The following is a 15,935-nucleotide window of genomic DNA, read 5'->3' as shown; positions in this document are numbered from 1 at the left end:
TCCGGCGGAGGCATTGTGGTGGGAGGCACCGCAGGGCCAAGGCTCGGGTTGCCGGTAGGGTCTTGTGAGAAAAAGTCCTGGGCCTCCAGACTGGAGCAGAGAGCACACCACGGCGGCTTGGGGAGCCAGAGAACCAAAGCGCGAAGTCGGGGGTGCCGGGGCCGTTCCCGGAGCCAGGGCGGGGCGGAGGGCGCCAGGCCGAGAGCCGTCTGCGCGGCAAGAGCCCCGCGGCCCGGCCCAGGACGGCCGCCAGGGAGCGCTGCGGGCTCCCGCTCGCCCGCCCCCCGGTAGGCGGGGCCGCGCTCTCCCCGCAGCCGCCGCCGCAGCCGCCGCCTGGGCCGCCCCGTGTCCCCGGTGGAGCCGCCGCCGCCGCCGCCGGGAGCTCGATGCGGACGGAGCCCGGGCCGGGCCATGGGGATCCTCAGCATCACGGACCAGGTCAGCCCTCCTGTCCTTGCCCGCTTCCTCCTTCCTCAGCCCGGCGCAGCCGCCACGCGAGCCCGGGGATGTGCGGCCTAGGCTGGGCCCGAGCCCGGGGCTCCCGCGGCTCCCGCCCCGCCCCACGCCGTGCTCCCCTCAACCAAGCCGGTGTCCTTGGGGGCCTGGCGACTGGCCAACACACCGCGGGAGTCCCCTGCAGCCAGGACCCCCGAGCGGAGCCCCTACAGCGACGCCCCTCATCAAACCAGGTGTCCCCCCACCCCAGCCCCCCACTCCTAGTTCCGCTCCGGCCCGCTCTTTGAACGCTGGTTCTCCCTGCAGCCGCCCCTGGTCCAGGCCATCTTTAGCCGAGATGTGGAGGAAGTGCGTTCCCTCCTCTCGCAGAAGGAGAACATAAATGTACTGGTGAGTTGGGATCAGGGAGAATGATGAGCCAGTAATCTGGGCCCTGGTGTTCTGGACCCCTCCCAAACAGTGGGGCGGCTCCGTGGCTCCTTGGCTAGGATGAGGCCGCAGCACTTTCTACCCTGGGATGGGCGCCTGCTCTACATTTGGAGATGGAGAACAGGTCAGGCTTGAAGCATAGACCAGTGAAGCTAAAGATGCCCAGAAAAGGTGTTCTCTCCTGAACCATCAGTGTTTGCAGCGCCCCCACCCCTCCTGGAAGAAGGAGACTGCTCACAGCCCCCTGGCCCTGACCCCTTGACTCCTGACTCTCTGACTCTGACTCTGCCCTCCCTAGGTTCTTGTTTTAACTTAGGATTGGGATTTAGGAGGCTTTCGAACCTATGGGAAGAGGTGGGGAAAGGCCTGGAGCTCTAAGACCGGGGCTGGGGTCTGTGATAGTTCAGCGTCACAGCCACTGCTCTTTTCTGCCTTCCCAGGACCAAGAGAGGCGGACCCCATTGCATGCTGCTGCCTACGTAGGCGATGTCCCCATCCTCCAGTTGCTACTGATGTCAGGTGAAAGTGGGGAGCTGGAAGGTGTGGCACATAGGGAGGGGACCTGAGGAAAGAGCCTTTTTTTTTTTTTTTTTTGTATCTAAGAATTGTTCTCTGGTGTTTGGTCTGGGAGAGGCTTCATCTCCATCCATATCCCCTGGCCTGATTACTGGCTTCCTTCCCCACTTGCTCTCAACCTCCCACCAAAAGAGAAAATTATATCCCCATAGGTGCTAATGTCAATGCTAAGGACACACTGTGGCTGACCCCTCTTCATCGTGCTGCTGCTTCCCGAAATGAGGTATCGGCATCCTATGTCCTTTCACCCTTCCAAAAGAGGATGAGTTGGTTAAAGGTGGAAGTTAAGGATTGGAGAGCCTCATCTCTCTGCCCTACAAGCTGATCTACCCCTAGGTCAGGATACTAGACCTTGGCCCCTCCCTCCTACCCCTAGAACTGGCTGGTAAGGGGGGGCTGAATGTTGCCAGCTGATGTGACGTCAGGGGAGAGCTTAACACTGGGCTGGCAGACTGCAGGGGGCCCTGCTGCCAGGCCTGAGTGACTCATCCTTCCCCGGGGGGCCACCTTGGAGTCTGATCCCCCTCTGGGCACTGAGATTTCTTACCTTGTGATGGAGGGATTGGGGGTAGTGATGTGTTGCCTTCCTGCCTCTCAAGCAGCATCAAAGTTGACAGCACAGGGGTCAAACTTGCCTCATCAATTGGGTCCATCAACCTTGAAGAGCAGGAGGAAAAGGAGACCTCCCTCTTGGTTTGATGGTCACTTCCCTGGCTCCATCCACCAGGGGGAGGGACTAAGGCCAACAGGAATAGGGTGTGTTGTGATTAGGAGGGACATTTTAGCCTGGGTTTTGGAGAGGAACCAGTATCTGTTCACTTACTGAGGTAACGGAAATGATTTTGGTGCCTATGGAAGGACTGAAGGAGGGTATTCGGGCATTAAGGCAGGAGTGTGTATTTTTCCTAGAAATAGTGAAGGATTGGCATCCTCTACTTATGTGGATTTGCTTGGTAGTAGCTATATGGTTGATCAGGGTCTGAGTTGGGGAGTGATACCAGGTGACTTGAGGAAAAGGAAGGGGCATTTTTTTCTCAGCAAGGTAGGGAAAATTTTAAGTTCTAGAAAGATCCAGAAGATGGGAAGTAGGTATTGAGAGGCTACATATGTTGGAAAAATGAGAAGACACTGTGCTGGGGGGATGGGGCCACATGTGCCAGGCTGACCTATTCTTCCCTCCACTATTGTTTTACCTCCTGCTCCCCCTGTATTCTCTTTCTTATCCCCTGCTCCTTAACAGAAGGTGCTGGGATTGCTGCTGGCACATTCAGCAGATGTGAATGCCCGGGACAAGCTGTGGCAGACACCATTGCATGTGGCTGCCGCCAACCGGGCCACGAAGTGTGCTGAGGCTCTGGCACCCCTGTTGAGCAGCCTCAATGTGGCTGACAGGAGCGGGCGCAGTGCCTTGCATCATGCAGTGCATAGTGGGCATCTAGAGGTGAGGACCGCTCTAATCCGTGCCTGGTCTAGTGCCTTCCCTTTGTCTTTGCTTCCCTTCCCACTCATCTTCCTCTGCTTCTGGGTCATCAGGTCTGAGGAAAAGCAGCCTGGATGACTATATAAACACTTGGGCTCAAGCACCAAACGAATGGTCGGGTTAGATTGAAATTCTTGACTTGGTCTTCAAGAGGGTGATAAACTCTGAAGTCGCATGGAAAATGTTTGCATACATGCCTTTTTCTGAAGCGAGTGTCCATGTCTTTCAAAATGTTTTTGAAGATTATTCAAAAGAATTTAAGAACCACCAGCTCATGGGGTGCCCAAGTGGCTCAGTTGGTTAAGCATTCAGCCCTTGATTTCAGCTCAGGTCATGATCTTCTTACGGCTTGTGACTATGGGCTCTGGCCACCTTGGGCTCTGCACTGACAGCATGGAGCCTGCTTGGGATTCTCTCTCTGTCCCTCCCCTGTTTGTGCATGTGCGCTCTCTCTCTTTTTCTCACTCTCTAAATAAATACACATTAAAAAAAAAAAGAAGAACCACCAAATCAAATGAAAACACTCCCTTGAGTTTCCCTCAGACTTCCAAATCTCTCTGGGATCTCCTTCTTAGTCTCTGCTTTCTCTGTTCCCTCTAGTTCTCCAGATTGTTCTGTTCAAGAACAAAGACATTTGGGTGCCTCAGCCTTTTCAGGAGCTGAGGCTTCTGCCCTTAGGTACATTGAAAGCATGAACCTGGCTTAGGTACCTGCCCTTAGGTACACTGAAAGCATGAACAGGTGTGTTTCATATCCTGATACAGACGGTGAACCTGCTCCTGAACAAGGGAGCCAGCCTGAATGTTTGTGATAAAAAGGAGCGGCAGCCTCTGCACTGGGCAGCTTTTCTAGGTGAGAAAGGGTTCATGGGAAGAGTAGGAATTTGACATTTAGGATTTCCCAAGGCAGGGATGGGGATTGCAGCCTTTGGAGAGAGACACCCAGGGTCTTAGTTCACCCTCCACCCCCTTGAGAGCTTCTTCTCTCTTCCTAGGGCATTTGGAGGTCCTGAAACTGCTGGTGGCACGGGGAGCGGACCTCAGCTGCAAGGACCGCAAGGGCTATGGGCTTCTCCACACAGCTGCTGCCAGTGGCCAAATTGAAGTGGTGAAGTACCTGCTCCGGATGGGGGCTGAGGTCAGGGTGCTGAGCACTGGGGCTGGGCACTAAGGGCATGGAGTTGGAGGTCAGAGTCTGTGTATGGAGACATGAGGGTGCTGGGATTGTTGGAGTGGTTTTGGGAGGTGGGCAGGATATAGTGAGATATGGTGAATAATGCTTACCGTAAGTAATAGTGCCCTCAGTCTATCGAGTCAGGAACCCAAGGTATCTCAGGCAGTTGTTGGGATTCTGGGATTTTCTAGGTTATCTATGCCAGCTTCCACTTTGTTTAAACTGATACCTCCCTATCCCTTTACTTGTACCCCTGAAAATCCAGATTGATGAGCCCAATGCTTTTGGAAACACAGCTTTGCACATCGCCTGCTACCTGGGCCAGGATGCTGTGGCTATTGAGCTGGTGAATGCAGGAGCCAATGTCAACCAGCCAAATGACAAGGGCTTCACGCCGCTGCATGTGGCTGCAGTCTCTACCAATGGCGCTCTCTGCTTGGAGCTGTTGGTCAATAACGGGGCTGATGTCAACTACCAGGTGCCTGAAGGGATGAGGCTGCAACCTAGCTCTGGAGGTCCTGACCATATCTTCCCCTCTGCATAAGTCTGGGGAATTGTCCACTTGCCTCCTGGGTTGATCAGACCTTGTCAGGGACCCAGGAGAGTGTGGGCTGAGCAGATGTCCATATGACCACTCCGTCCTCAGAGATGTGTCCTTTCAAAGGGGGAATAGGGTATTCCCTGTGCTTTGCACTGAAAAAAAAATTGCCATGTTTTCACAGAGCAAGGAAGGGAAAAGTCCTCTGCACATGGCTGCCATCCATGGTCGTTTCACCCGCTCCCAGATCCTCATCCAGAATGGTATGGACTTGGGAGACTTTGTGCTCCCTTCTTCTCCCTCCCCCGGAGAACTCATCCCTAGAAACCCTTTTCTTTCCTTAGTCTACCTCCCATATCTTCCAGTCAGGATCGGCACCGAGAGCTCTGAGCAAGGCACCTGTAGAAATGGCCCAGGTCTGCATGCCCCATCCCCTGAGGCTTACAGACAAGATAACACATGTGGAATGCTTAGCTTGGGATGTGGCACATAACGAGCACTTGTGTGGTAGCTGACTGGTATGAGTGGTCTGGAGCCTCAGGTCTGCCTGAGTTTGTGTGTGTGCATCCCCTCACAGGCAGCGAGATTGATTGTGCTGACAAATTTGGGAACACGCCACTGCACGTGGCTGCTCGCTACGGACACGAGCTACTCATCAGCACCCTCATGACCAATGGCGCGGATACCGCCCGGTGAGTCAGGGCCCCTTAGATCTGTAGTGTCTGCTCACATCAAACGTGGAGGCACAAAGAAGCTTGCCAAAGGGAAGCTTGTGGAACCTCACTGTCTCCTAGGCTGGTGGGGGGGCCACAGAAAAGAAGTCTGTAACTGGTCCCTCCTTGACTTAAGGACTGAGTCCCTCAACTTCTCTCCAGGCGCGGCATTCACGACATGTTCCCTCTGCATTTAGCTGTTCTCTTTGGATTCTCTGACTGTTGTCGTAAGCTTCTTTCCTCAGGTATGTGCTGACTGGTTGGGGGGTTGGGTACGGGTGGGTGAGTAGAGGCCTTTTCCCACTCTGTTCAGTGCGCTCAGATGGGATCTGTGCTGTTCTGGCCCTGCAGGTCAGCTGTACAGCATTGTATCTTCACTCAGCAACGAGCATGTGCTTTCAGCTGGGTTTGACATCAATACGCCTGACAACCTTGGCCGCACCTGTCTTCATGCTGCTGCTTCTGGAGGGTACGTTCTCTCACTTCCAGGTGCTGAGAAGAGATCTGGGCAAGGGTCTGGACCCTTCTCTGCTGCCCAGGTCTCTCTGCCTGTCACAGTGAGAGCAATCACAGCAGAAAGGGCTGTCCAGTGCCATCCTTCCTTAGCCCCTCCCTGTGCCTGTGGCTCCTCTTTGAGGCTCTCGTTCTCTTAACCCTCATCCTCCTTCCTTTTAGGAATGTTGAATGTCTTAATTTGCTGTTGAGCAGTGGAGCTGACTTGAGGAGGAGAGACAAATTTGGAAGGTGTGTCAATATGCAGCAGTAGGCACGGGGAGTGTCCTAAAAGAGATAAATGGTGGAGGGAGTGGTAGCAACTTGGAGACTAAGTGAGGAGAGTATTGCAGAGCAGCTTTAGGCTGCTCGTGTGGTTGCATTTGGGTCTGCCCTTGATTCTTTTATTCATTCTTTTTTCCTCAGGACCCCACTGCACTATGCAGCCGCCAATGGCAGCTACCAGTGTGCAGTCACACTGGTGACTGCTGGGGCGGGTGTCAACGAGGCTGACTGTAAAGGCTGTTCTCCCCTCCACTACGCTGCCGCCTCTGACACCTACAGGAGGTGAGACTCTCACTTTGGCCTTCTCAGCCCTGTTCACCTCCGTGAGCCTCCCCTGACTTCACTCTCTGTCCTCCAGAGCGGAACCCCACTCATCGTCCAGCCACGATGCTGAAGAGGACGAGCCACTGAAGGAGTCCCGCAGGAAGGAGGCCTTCTTGTGAGTAGCCGAGAAGACCCCTGGGATGTACTTTCCCAGCAGTGCCAGCTCTGGTCCCGTGATTCTCCCATCCACTCCCCGTCCTGCCACCTCATTTCTGCTGCTTGCTGTTGGCCAGCCAGCAGTGTGTTGGGAGCGATCTGAGCTTAATCCTGGACTAAGCATTGTGGGTGAAAACAAAAGTATGAGACACAGTTCCTTCCCTCAGGGAACGGATGGTCTTCTTGAGACAATCAGAAAAACTTAATGCACAAAGCCTTTTATTTATTCAACAAGATTTTTTTTTTTTTTTAATTTTTTTTAACGTTTATTTATTTTTGAGACAGAGAGAGACAGAGCATGAACGGGGGAGGGGCAGAGAGAGAGGGAGACAGAATCGGAAGCAGGCTCCAGGCTCTGAGCCATCAGCCCAGAGCCCGACGCGGGGCTCGAACTCACGGACTGTGAGATCGTGACCTGAGCTGAAGTCGGACGCTTAACCGACTGAGCCACCCAGGCGCCCCTATTCAACAAGATTTAAGTGAGGATTTACTTATTAGGTACCAAGTACTGTGCTAGATGCTAAGGATAAAAGACAAATTACCCCAAATTTCTGCCTTTGAAAGCTAATGATCTGTTGGGAAAGATAAATGAAAGGGCATTTACGCTTTTTAATGTAGAATGTTAATGATAGAGAAAATGATGCAGAGTAAATGGGGACTGTGTCCTATGTTCACAGTTTGTCTATAAATCTAAAAGTGTTGTGAAATAAAACATTTTTTTTTTAAAAAGGATATTTACAATCCAAGAAAATCCAAGCTTTGACAACTTAACCTCTCTGTGCCTCTGTTTCCTTAACCATCATAAGGAATAAGAGTAGTAGCTGCCTTGTGGGGTCGTTATGAGGATTAAATGATTTCATACACATGAAGTGCTTAGAATAGTGCTTGACACATAGTAAGTGCTAAATACTAGATTATTATTACTGCTAGTCGTACTACGTTATGAGAAGGGTACCAAGGGAGTACAGAGGAAGAGGCACCTCACTGGGAAGGTTAGGGAAGGCCTCACAGAGGAGAGGATGCTGGGACTGAGTTTGAATGAGTAGGACTTCTTCTTCAGATGGGCTGGAAGGAGAAGGCATTCAAGGCAAGGGGTCAGCATGTCTGGAGGTAGGGGGAAGTGTCGATTGGCAGGTTGATAACATAATTATGCTCTAGATTCTCTAGGAGAGCGTTCCAAGGATAAAGAAAGGCATTGGAGCCAGAGTAGTTCAGAGCTGATGTGAAGGAAGTGGTGGGTCTCAAGTGGAAGGGTTGAACGGGCAGGAGTTAGCCTTCCTAGAGCAGCGGATGGGTGTTGGCCAGCTAGGCCTGGAGGAGCTCCCTTGCACCTCTCCTCTGCTTTGCCCGCACCTGGGCCCTCACCAGCTGGGCCTGTCCCTGCCTCACAGTCTACCCCTGCCCCCCAGCTGTCTGGAGTTCTTACTGGATAACGGTGCAGACCCCTCCCTGCGGGACAGGCAGGGCTACACAGCTGTGCACTATGCAGCCGCCTACGGCAACAGACAGAACCTCGAACTGGTACGTGTGGGATCTGGCCTGGAGGAGAGGAAGCAGGGGCAGGGCTCATAGTCACCTTTGTGTCTGTGAATTCTGAAACCGAGGGGTGGTTGACTCAGATATGGTCTCTAGGTCCAGGGGTGTAGGGCATTACTGTGGGTAGGGGACAGGGGATAACATTTTGGGAGTTTGAGAACCTCAGCGCCTACTCTTCTGTCCGTTGCAGCTCTTAGAAATGTCCTTTAACTGCCTGGAGGATGTGGAGAGCACCATTCCAGTTAGCCCTTTGCACTTAGCTGTGAGTCCCAGGTCTTTTCCTCTTGCCTTCCTTGTCCCTGCCTGCCCTTTGGTCCACACACAGGTGCAAGCCTTTGTGAATCTGTCCTGGCTTCTGCTTTCTTGGGGGGACGTGGCAGGCAGGCAGTGCCCAGGGTTGGGTGTAGTGTAGGTGAAGAGTCTGAGGGACCCAGGGAGCTCATGGGGAGGACTGCTGCCTGGAGTTTCCCCCAGGGGGCCCAAGAGCAGAGTGAGGGCAGTGTCCCAAGCTGTTTCCATTGGTTGCCTGCTCCCCTCCAGGCCTACAACGGTCACTGTGAAGCCCTGAAGACACTGGCTGAGACGCTGGTGAATCTGGATGTAAGGGACCACAAGGGCCGGACCGCGCTCTTCCTGGCCACTGAGCGAGGCTCTACTGAGTGTGTGGAGGTGCTTACGGCCCATGGCGCCTCTGCTCTCATCAAGGAGCGCAAACGCAAGTGGACACCCCTGCACGCTGCTGGTTAGTACCCCCTTTAGGCTGCTGGTACCTCCCCTTGCCACACCAGGCCTTGGAGACTGGTCCCAGATCCCTCCCGAATGGGATTGGGGTTGGGAGTGAAGCAGGGTGAGGAGAACTTCAAGTCCTGATTCGTGGCTTCCTATCCCCCAAGACTTCAGCCTGCCCCAGGTCCTTCCATGATCTCCACCCTGGAGTCCTTAATGCTTGACCTGGCTGCCTCCTTCCCCTTGACCATGCCCTGACACAGGCCTTTTCTCTTAGCTGCCTCTGGCCACACTGACTCCCTGCACTTGCTGATCGACAGTGGGGAACGCGCCGACATCACTGATGTCATGGATGCCTATGGACAGTGAGTGTGGGCCAGGGGTAGGATGCGGGTTTTCCTGTCCCTGCTGGCCCTCATCTGTCTCCCGCCCCCTCTGTAGAACCCCACTGATGCTGGCCATCATGAATGGCCACGTGGATTGTGTCCATCTGCTGCTAGAGAAAGGATCCACAGCTGATGCTGCTGACCTCCGGGGCCGCACCGCCCTCCACCGTGGGGTGAGTGACCTCCTGGGTGGGGCTGCTCACAGACAGGCCTGGACATGGGAGCACAGGACCCATCAGAAGTAGGACAGCAAATTGCCTAGCAGGTGGGCCAGGATTTTGTGCCCAGGGTCTTATTGGGTCTTACTACGTTTGCTCCAGGATGAGTACCTGACATGTGTAGCTGATCTTTCTGATTCCCTTGCTTTGTAATCTCATACAGCCACATGCTCACTACTCACACTCTGCTCCAGGATACCCAGACTCTGGTCCTGACCCACTGGATAATGATGCCACTGTCCCAGTCCTTCTCCATGATCACCTGTCCCAAAGCCGTCTCCTCTTCATCCCAGGGGACTCTTTGATCCCTTAGTCAATTGCAATTACCTTGCAATTTGTCCCCCCACTACTCCAGAGTGCCCGAATTCACTCTTGCCATTCTGGTTGTCTGTTGGCATAGAGAGAATGGAGGAAGGAAGGAGTCCTAACATTTAGTGTGGTTGCTGTGAAAATAACGATTGGAGCCCTGGAAGTGGTTCTTATGCCTGGGCCAGCTCCAGTGACTGGCTGTTTGAAAGGGAGTGGCCCTTCACCCTCCCTCACACCATCATGTCATCTACAGGCAGTGACTGGCTGTGAGGACTGCCTGGCTGCCCTGCTGGACCACGACGCATTTGTGCTGTGCCGAGACTTCAAGGGCCGCACCCCCATCCATCTGGCCTCAGCCTGCGGCCACACTGCAGTGCTGCGGACGCTGTTGCAGGCCGCCCTTTCCACAGACCCCCTGGATGCTGGCGTGGACTACAGTGGATACTCGCCCATGCACTGGGCCTCCTACACTGGTGCGGGCCTGGGGCCCTGGCAGCATAAGAACGGGGGTGCGATATGGGGGAGGACAGACCAGAACAGAGACCACAGACCCATGGATTGAGGGAGGGACGTGGGTTAATCTTGATCTGGAAGTGGAATGGAGTGTCCAGAGATGGCACAGGACAGATGTTGGGAACCTTGTTGTCATCTCTCTCCACCCCCACGGCTCTCCCTTTCTCCTGCTCAGGACATGAAGATTGTCTGGAGTTGTTACTTGAACACAGCCCGTTTTCATACCTGGAGGGAAACCCCTTCACTCCTTTGCACTGTGCAGTGTAAGTCCCTTCCTGTGCTTCAGCCCCACTTGAGGTTCTGTGACCTGGGCTTAGGACAGGCATTCCATTTTTCTTGTCCTTCCTGTTGACCTTTCCTTTCCCCCCCAGAATTAATAACCAGGACAGCACCACAGAGATGCTGCTGGGAGCTCTGGGTGCCAAGATTGTGAACAGCCGAGATGCCAAAGGACGGTGAGTGGTACAAGGCTTAGGGAGAAGCCCCGGTCACCTCTGGCCTCCTTTTTCTGCTCAGGCGAATGAGCCCTCTATTCTCATTCTGCCCTGACCCCCACACTGCAGGACCCCTCTTCACGCCGCTGCCTTCGCGGACAATGTATCTGGGCTCCGGATGCTACTGCAGCATCAAGCCGAGGTGAACGCCACTGACCACACTGGCCGCACTGCGCTCATGACGGCGGCCGAGAACGGCCAGACCGCTGCTGTGGGTGTGTAGGGGCCACGTGTGGAAGGGAGGAGCTCCCCCTTGGGTTTCTGCAAGATGGGGCAGCCCTGCCTGTGGGGCTCAGGAAACAGGAGTCATGTATTTGGTTATTTCCCTCCTCTGCAGATGGGATGCAAAGTATATGCAGATGGGAGGGCCGGGAGCCATGAGGGCTGCTGCTCTGGAGGGAAGGCATCACTCCTTTGCCCCCTTTCTCTTGCAGAATTTCTGCTGTATCGAGGGAAGGCAGACCTTACTGTGCTGGATGAGAACAAGAACACTGCCCTCCACTTGGCTTGTAGCAAGGTGTGGCCTGGATTGGTGGTGGTGAGGGCCACGTAAGGGGGTGGGCTTGATGAGGGGGGTGGGTCTGCCCAGTTGGAGAGAGGACTGGAGTGGCAATCAGGATTGTCCAGCCTGTATAGCTTTTTGTCCCCTGAACCCTTCCCAACTCCTGCTCTATAGCCTGTCTGCCTCCACTCCATCTCTGTTCTTCTTCCTCAGGGCCATGAGAAATGTGCCCTCATGATCCTGGCAGAAACCCAAGACCTTGGCCTTATCAATGCTACCAACAGTGCGCTGCAAATGTGAGTTCCCGGGGAAGGGGGAGCCTGGCTAGGGGAGGCAGATGGGTAAGAAAGAGCCACATGCATTCTGGGGGCTCTCTAGAGCTCACAGTATCTGTTCAGCAGTCTTGCTACTCTGGCTGGATGTAAAAAGGCAGCTTGGATCTCACTGATTTCTTGTTCTTTTTTTCCTTTCTTCCAAGGCCACTCCACATTGCTGCCCGGAATGGTCTAGCTTCTGTGGTGCAGGCCCTGCTAAGTCGTGGGGCCACAGTGCTGGCTGTGGATGAAGAAGGTGGGTGGGGTCCAGAGCCCCCCGCCTCTCCTGGGTTTGGGGTCAGGGACATTCTTCAGGAGGTGACTTCTTAACTTTGCTATAAACTGGGTTTTTTTCCCAGGGGAACTCTTCAGAGCAGGGACCCAATACCAATACGCTAGCATTTCTGAGGGGAATCTGACGGAACTAGGGGGAGCCAGCAGGGTCCTCAGGAAGACCTTCCACACACCTCAGCCTCCCAGACTTCTGTCCCCCGCACTCCACCCTTTACCCCACACTTTGACAGTCTGCCTGTTGGTGCCCCTGGGCCCTCATAGCCCTTGAATTCTGATTGTGCTGGGCTCTTGCCCACCTTGGCTACCCTCCACAGATGAGAGCTCAGGGCCTGGCAGAGGGTGGATGGGGCCCCGGGGGTACAGGACCCTGTGCCTCAATTTTCCCCCTCCGCCCTACAGGTCACACCCCAGCGCTGGCCTGCGCCCCCAACAAAGATGTGGCAGACTGCCTGGCCTTGATCCTCTCCACCATGAAGCCTTTCCCACCCAAGGACGCCGTCAGTCCTTTCAGCTTCAGCCTGCTCAAGAACTGCGGCATCGCAGCAGCCAAGACGGTGGGTGGCTGCGGCGCCCTGCCCCATGGGGCCTCCTGCCCCTACAGTCAGGAGCGGCACGGCGCCATTGGGTTAGACGGCTGCTATTCGGAGTAGCCCCCCATCAGTGTCCCTCCCCCTGCCGGTGGCTTGATATCTTATTCTATTTATTTAGAAAAAGTCTATACATTTAGGGCACTTTAAAGGAGAACACGACTGGGTGGGGGGGGACAGAGGGGGGAAAAATGCACTGGGGAGCAGCTGCTCACCCCTTTGCCACACCATCCTGGCCTGGCAAGGGTCTGGGACCAACAGGGAGCACCCCAGGCCCTTGGCACCCCCAGGGCAGCCCCTTCTGCCAAGTGTCCCCAAATGATTGCTAAATGCCTGGCTACCCTCTCTTTTACCCCATCTCTCAGTTCCCCCTTTCTGCTGCCAACTCCCCCCACCCTTTCCTCTGTTTCTCCTCTTTGTGTCCCCCCACCCCTGCCCCTACTGCCAGGCAGATCCCTCCTCTTCTTCCATACCCATCACTGCCTCCCTGCTCGGCTGGCCCCTCCATCCCCGCAGCAGTGAGAAGCCTTAATTTCTGGTACTGTGTGAGCACTCTGGGGGTGTCCCCCTCCCCCTTCAGGGGCAGCTAGTGGATGAGGGGGGAGGGTATTTAGCACTGGGGCCTGGAGCTTTTCCCCCACTTCTGTACCCCATCACCCCTAAAAGTTCAAATGCAAAACACTTGAAGCAGCAACTACTGTACCTGGGCCCCAATCCTGCACTCTCCCCTGGCTCCTCATATGCAAATCAAGGGCTGGTTCTGCCCCCACAGCCTGCTTCTCCCTGATTCCCTTCCACTCCTGGCCTGGTCCCCTAACCACGCACTTTAACCTTGCTTCTTTCTTTTAACTTCTTTTGGGAGGGCAGAGCCTGTGGCCATTCCCTCCCTGGCTCCCCTCTCCCTTAACTTTGAGGCTTGTCATGAATTTTTAAGTAAGCATTTTATCCTTTAGGGGAAGAAACAAATTAATTTCCTGCCCATTTCAAAACCACAGCCCTAGAATGTCCTGTGTGTTTCAGGCATGTGTTTGCATGTGTGGGGAGGGAAGGACAATATTCTTCCTCCTGTGCCCCCCAAACCCATAGTTCCTCTGTACCCCCACCTTCCGTTATGTCCAAGAGTACCCACCGCCCCCAGTCACTCCTGATCTGAAGCCAAAGATGGTGGGAGGGGCAGGGCAGACTAGGGACCGTGGCTACTCGGGACCCAGGCTTCCCCTCTGGTGTGAGGATGAAGCTCTGATCTAGGGAGTGACGAATACACACTGAGGCTTGGTCCCTGCCCTCCCAGCAGCAGGGAGACATGGGATTGAGCTAGGGGCTGCACTGAGAAGATTCCTAAAAGTCGCACCCCAAAAGCCAAACTGGGCCAGAGTGAGGAGGGGGCAGTTTTCTCTCTAAATGTAGCATTGAATTTGGCCCTGGTCCCTTCAAACGCCCTGTCCATCCATCTCCCAGCTAAGCCTCCTGGACAGTTGGACCCGCTCCCATAGCCCAGTGTTCCCTTCCTCACACTCAATACCTCAGCCAGGGGCCAAGACACAGAACTTGAATAGAGGTCATGCCCCCTCCACCCCCACAGTGCATCCTTGCCCAGTTTGGCTGCCATCAGTATTGTCCCCTGAGAACTGGACAGGCTTTGTTTACACAGTACAGGGTCTCCTCCGGGGGATTCCTCAGTCTCCTCCCCTCCTACGCCCCCTCATGCTTGCTTTGTTCACAACCTCACCCACTTTTCAGTTGTTTTTCCTGCAAGTCTTGCCACCCTTGCCAAGGGTGGGCTGAGGGGGGAGGGGGTATCCCAGGGACCCCTGCCTCGCTAACAGATACCCTTAACCATACCTCATGCTGGTTCCCTGAAGCCTGGGGTGTTTGTCCAAGTCCTTTTTGTTTTGTTTGTTTGTTTGTTTTTTGGCTTTTTTTTGTCATGGTCTCTTTTTATCCCCTCTGTGTCTTGCTTCCCCTAACCCTCAGTTCCTAAACCATTTCAAAGCTTCCAAATGACCATTATTGGTAAGAAGGATTGTGCAGCTTTTAGTTTTTATTTTTGTTTTCAAAGCCAAAGGGCCTTGCGATGCCCCTCTTGCCCACCTCCCTTCATACCCTGCCCTCCCCTATACGACAATCAATGTGACCTCTCTTAAGGGCTGCAGCCCCCCCCCCCCCGCCCCCGCTGGTTCTGCAAAGCTTGCCCCTAACTTTAACTGTCTCTCCTGAAATCTTCCCATTCCACCCCCTCCCTCTCATTTTGGTGCTGGGAATTAGGTGACCGGGTGGGGGGGGGGGGCAGGGGGAGCAGAGAGATGGATTCTCCAGAGAAGACTCTTGAGGTATCAGTCGTGTTCTCCTTTATCAATGTTTGGCGATGACAGGAAGATTCTGAGTATTTGTCAGGAGCCCCATTGTTTTGCTAGATGAGATTTCTGGTGGCTGCCTGTCCCCCTGCTGCCCCTTCAGCACACGGTCAGCAGTGCTGGGGCAGGTTGTGGGGAGTCCTCTGCCTTCCTCATGTGGCTGTGAGGAGGTGTGGAGGATGAGCAGCCTCCTCTCCTTATGCCAAAGGAAATCCCACACCCCACCCTGGGCTCCCCAGCCCTTAGTGTTTTTTGAAGCGTTTTAACCATTCTCATGGCGACTGCATATTTATTTTAATGTTAAGATTTTTTTTTTAAAACCTCTTTGACTTAAACGGGTGTGGAGAAGTAAAACAGGCAGAATGCCCCCCAATCTTAAGGGGGTAGGGTGGGGAGGAAACACCTCCTTCCCTTTGCCCTCCCTCTCCCCTCCCCCTCTCCCCACCGCAGCTCTAAAGCACTTGCTTCAAGTAATAAGCACTTTTGAGAAAAGGCCTATTTTAAGTGAGGACCCTGGGAGCAGCCCCAGGTCCCAGCAAAGGAGACAGAGCGAGGGCTACATAGGAGACAGGGAAACAGGTGTGTGAATCAGAGGGCGAGATAAGAGCCAGTTTTTAGTTTCTGATTTTGGGGAGATGTTTCTGATTGGGCGGTGGCTTTGGTAGGGTTGTGTACTATCCTTCAGAAAAACAAATGGCACAAACTGCGGGTCCTAGGATGGGCCAGCAAACCCGGGTCACTGCCACTGTCCAACTGAGACTGATGGGCCACCTCCCCCACTGTGGCCCCCTGAGCCATAGGACTGCTGAAAACCACTGAATGTACAGCCCAGGTTGGGGTGGGGAGCAGCCCCTGGGGGAGGGGGCTTCTCCTTCTGTTTGGTGCTGTGGGGGGTGGGAGAGATGAGACTGAGGGACTGCCACCCCACTTAGACATGTGTTCCTTGGGGTGGAGGGGCTGAGGAGGGTCTACCTCCCTCTCCAACCCCGGCATGGCCCCTCTTCCTTCCTCATCCCTATCCGTTTTGACTGTAAGTCCAGCTCACCTTTGCCTTCAATATGTAACCAAAGGAAAACTCAA

At 54.4% G+C, this 15,935-nt stretch overlaps 1 protein-coding gene across 1 annotated transcript; it reads left to right on the top strand.

Moving 5' to 3' along the window:
• ANKRD52 (ankyrin repeat domain 52) lies at positions 1 to 15,935 on the top strand. Its single transcript, XM_049627353.1, has 28 exons — positions 1 to 438; positions 763 to 846; positions 1,326 to 1,404; positions 1,614 to 1,684; positions 2,702 to 2,902; positions 3,706 to 3,793; positions 3,936 to 4,078; positions 4,380 to 4,592; positions 4,837 to 4,915; positions 5,230 to 5,344; positions 5,528 to 5,610; positions 5,717 to 5,834; positions 6,041 to 6,109; positions 6,284 to 6,424; positions 6,501 to 6,581; positions 8,032 to 8,143; positions 8,349 to 8,420; positions 8,699 to 8,900; positions 9,162 to 9,249; positions 9,326 to 9,443; positions 10,051 to 10,270; positions 10,486 to 10,573; positions 10,682 to 10,765; positions 10,874 to 11,019; positions 11,239 to 11,321; positions 11,520 to 11,602; positions 11,785 to 11,876; positions 12,314 to 15,935. The coding sequence occupies exons 1-28, from the start codon at positions 412 to 414 to the stop codon at positions 12,562 to 12,564; spliced, it is 3,231 nt and encodes a 1,076-aa protein (XP_049483310.1). The 5' UTR covers positions 1 to 411; the 3' UTR covers positions 12,565 to 15,935.

Source organism: Panthera uncia, chromosome B4 (assembly GCF_023721935.1).
Source record: "Panthera uncia isolate 11264 chromosome B4, Puncia_PCG_1.0, whole genome shotgun sequence".
Taxonomy (NCBI): Eukaryota; Metazoa; Chordata; class Mammalia; order Carnivora; family Felidae; genus Panthera; species Panthera uncia.
This window is presented reverse-complemented; position numbering and strand designations above follow the sequence as displayed.